This window comes from Calcarisporiella thermophila (genome assembly GCF_041956535.1).
Source record: "Calcarisporiella thermophila strain CBS 279.70 unplaced genomic scaffold VTP21scaffold_74, whole genome shotgun sequence".
NCBI classification, from domain to species: Eukaryota; Fungi; Calcarisporiellomycota; class Calcarisporiellomycetes; order Calcarisporiellales; family Calcarisporiellaceae; genus Calcarisporiella; species Calcarisporiella thermophila.
This window is the reverse complement of record NW_027192262.1, coordinates 1,801-3,402: the sequence shown is the minus strand read 5'-3', so window position 1 is coordinate 3,402 and position 1,602 is coordinate 1,801. Positions and strand designations below refer to the sequence as shown.

General features: G+C 37.5%; 1 protein-coding gene across 1 annotated transcript; it reads left to right on the top strand.

Moving 5' to 3' along the window:
- Positions 1–223: 223 nt before the first annotated feature.
- Positions 224–1,180, top strand: VTP21DRAFT_10813 (uncharacterized protein; the record flags this gene model as incomplete). Its single annotated transcript, XM_069390191.1, has 2 exons — positions 224–356; positions 570–1,180. The coding sequence occupies 2 exons, from the start codon at positions 224–226 to the stop codon at positions 1,178–1,180; spliced, it is 744 nt and encodes a 247-aa protein (XP_069245440.1).
- Positions 1,181–1,602: the final 422 nt, after the last annotated feature.

Genomic DNA, 1,602 nt, shown 5'->3' with positions numbered 1-1,602 from the left:
ACAATACATCGACTTAATTTTTGCACTGACCTACTATGCCATTTATTATAGTATCCGATATATAGAGCTGTTTGTTTGGCTTATCAAAGGAATCATCTCACGCCCTTTGGACTACAGCCAATATCTACGTCCTATGCCATTTAGTAAAGCTTGGGAATCTATGAAACTATATAATCTGGCGTGCATTGATTCTAGTGGGTTTCGACTCAGTGGGCATTGCAATATGACTTTGGCTCGAAAATTGCAAGCTTTGCACCGTAAGCTGAAACCGCGAAAAAATCGGAAGAAAAAAGGGGGTGCCAAGCAGAGCTTCAATATTTCAGAGAACCTCGAAGACCATGTCCAGCAGCGCAAAAGTAATTTCCAAACCGTCCTACTATACTGTATATAGCCTATTTATTTCTCAGACTTATGAACCATCTCCATAAGCTCTGTGTGTATTTTTTTTTTTCTGTATATAGTTATTTTATCGACCAATTATAAGTGCCTTTTTTTTATCCTTTTGCTGTATTCCTTCCTACCTTTTATAATTTTGTCTTACATTTTCATCGTATTCTTTACTTTGATAGGGCATGGAGTGGATAAAGCAGTACTTGAAGGCAAATACGGGAACGAAGCAGACAGCATCCATAAAGTAGCGCGGGCGCTCTTCCAGGACTTCAAGCGTGACCTCTGGAGAACATTTCCAAACCCGACTCGGCATCTTGCCGATCCAGCGTCTCAGAATCTTGAAAGCATTAATTTTGATATCAAAGAGATTAAGCAATACGTGCGCAACCCTAGGTTCCTATTCTCTGTTCGGGTGAAAATTGGTAACAAGAAATTCGGTGTTGTTAATGGGATGTCATGGAGACAGCGCTTCCGTATGTATTTCAATCTAGCTGCGGAATTAAATGGTAAGGGCATGCAGGGCTGGAAAAGTTTACCTTACCTGAACCAATATCGAGAGCTGTGTCGATCTATGACGAAGGAGCAAATAATGCAACTCGATGATTTTCTTTTGGAGCATATCATGAGAATGGAATGTCTTCCTAAATCTTACCCCCGCGGAAAAGTCTGGTGTACGCATGCACATTTTAAACAAATATCGGATTCTGACCCGGAACGAATACGCGTCACTTGCGTTGATTTTGTATTGAATGAAAATTTAGTGAAGGAAGGCCAGGAAATAATGGGTTAGCTTTAACTGAATGATAAAGTATTTTTCAATTTTATTATGAGAAATTACAGCAGCATTTCACTAGAAGTGGCTCATATTATTTGCTGCTTTTATTAGGAATTAAAATTGGTAAATGAAAGTTTCCAAGATATAGCGCTCAATTAAAGTCTTTTCTATTTGCTTCTTGGAGTAGATATTATTTGCAAGCAAATATGAAGTTTGCTTATTAGCAATGTAGGATAAAATTATGCTACGTTCTTGTTATCTTGTTTACTCATTTAACGGATTGCAGTAAAGTACGTTGCAATATATGCTTGATGTTCCTGTAAATACTGTATACGATGAATTAGTAAAGAGCTTGATTGTTTTTTTTTTGGATGTCAGTTAGCTTAATCTGCTGTATCTAATATACTTGTTTTCGTATGAAAGCCAAAAGTACTGTT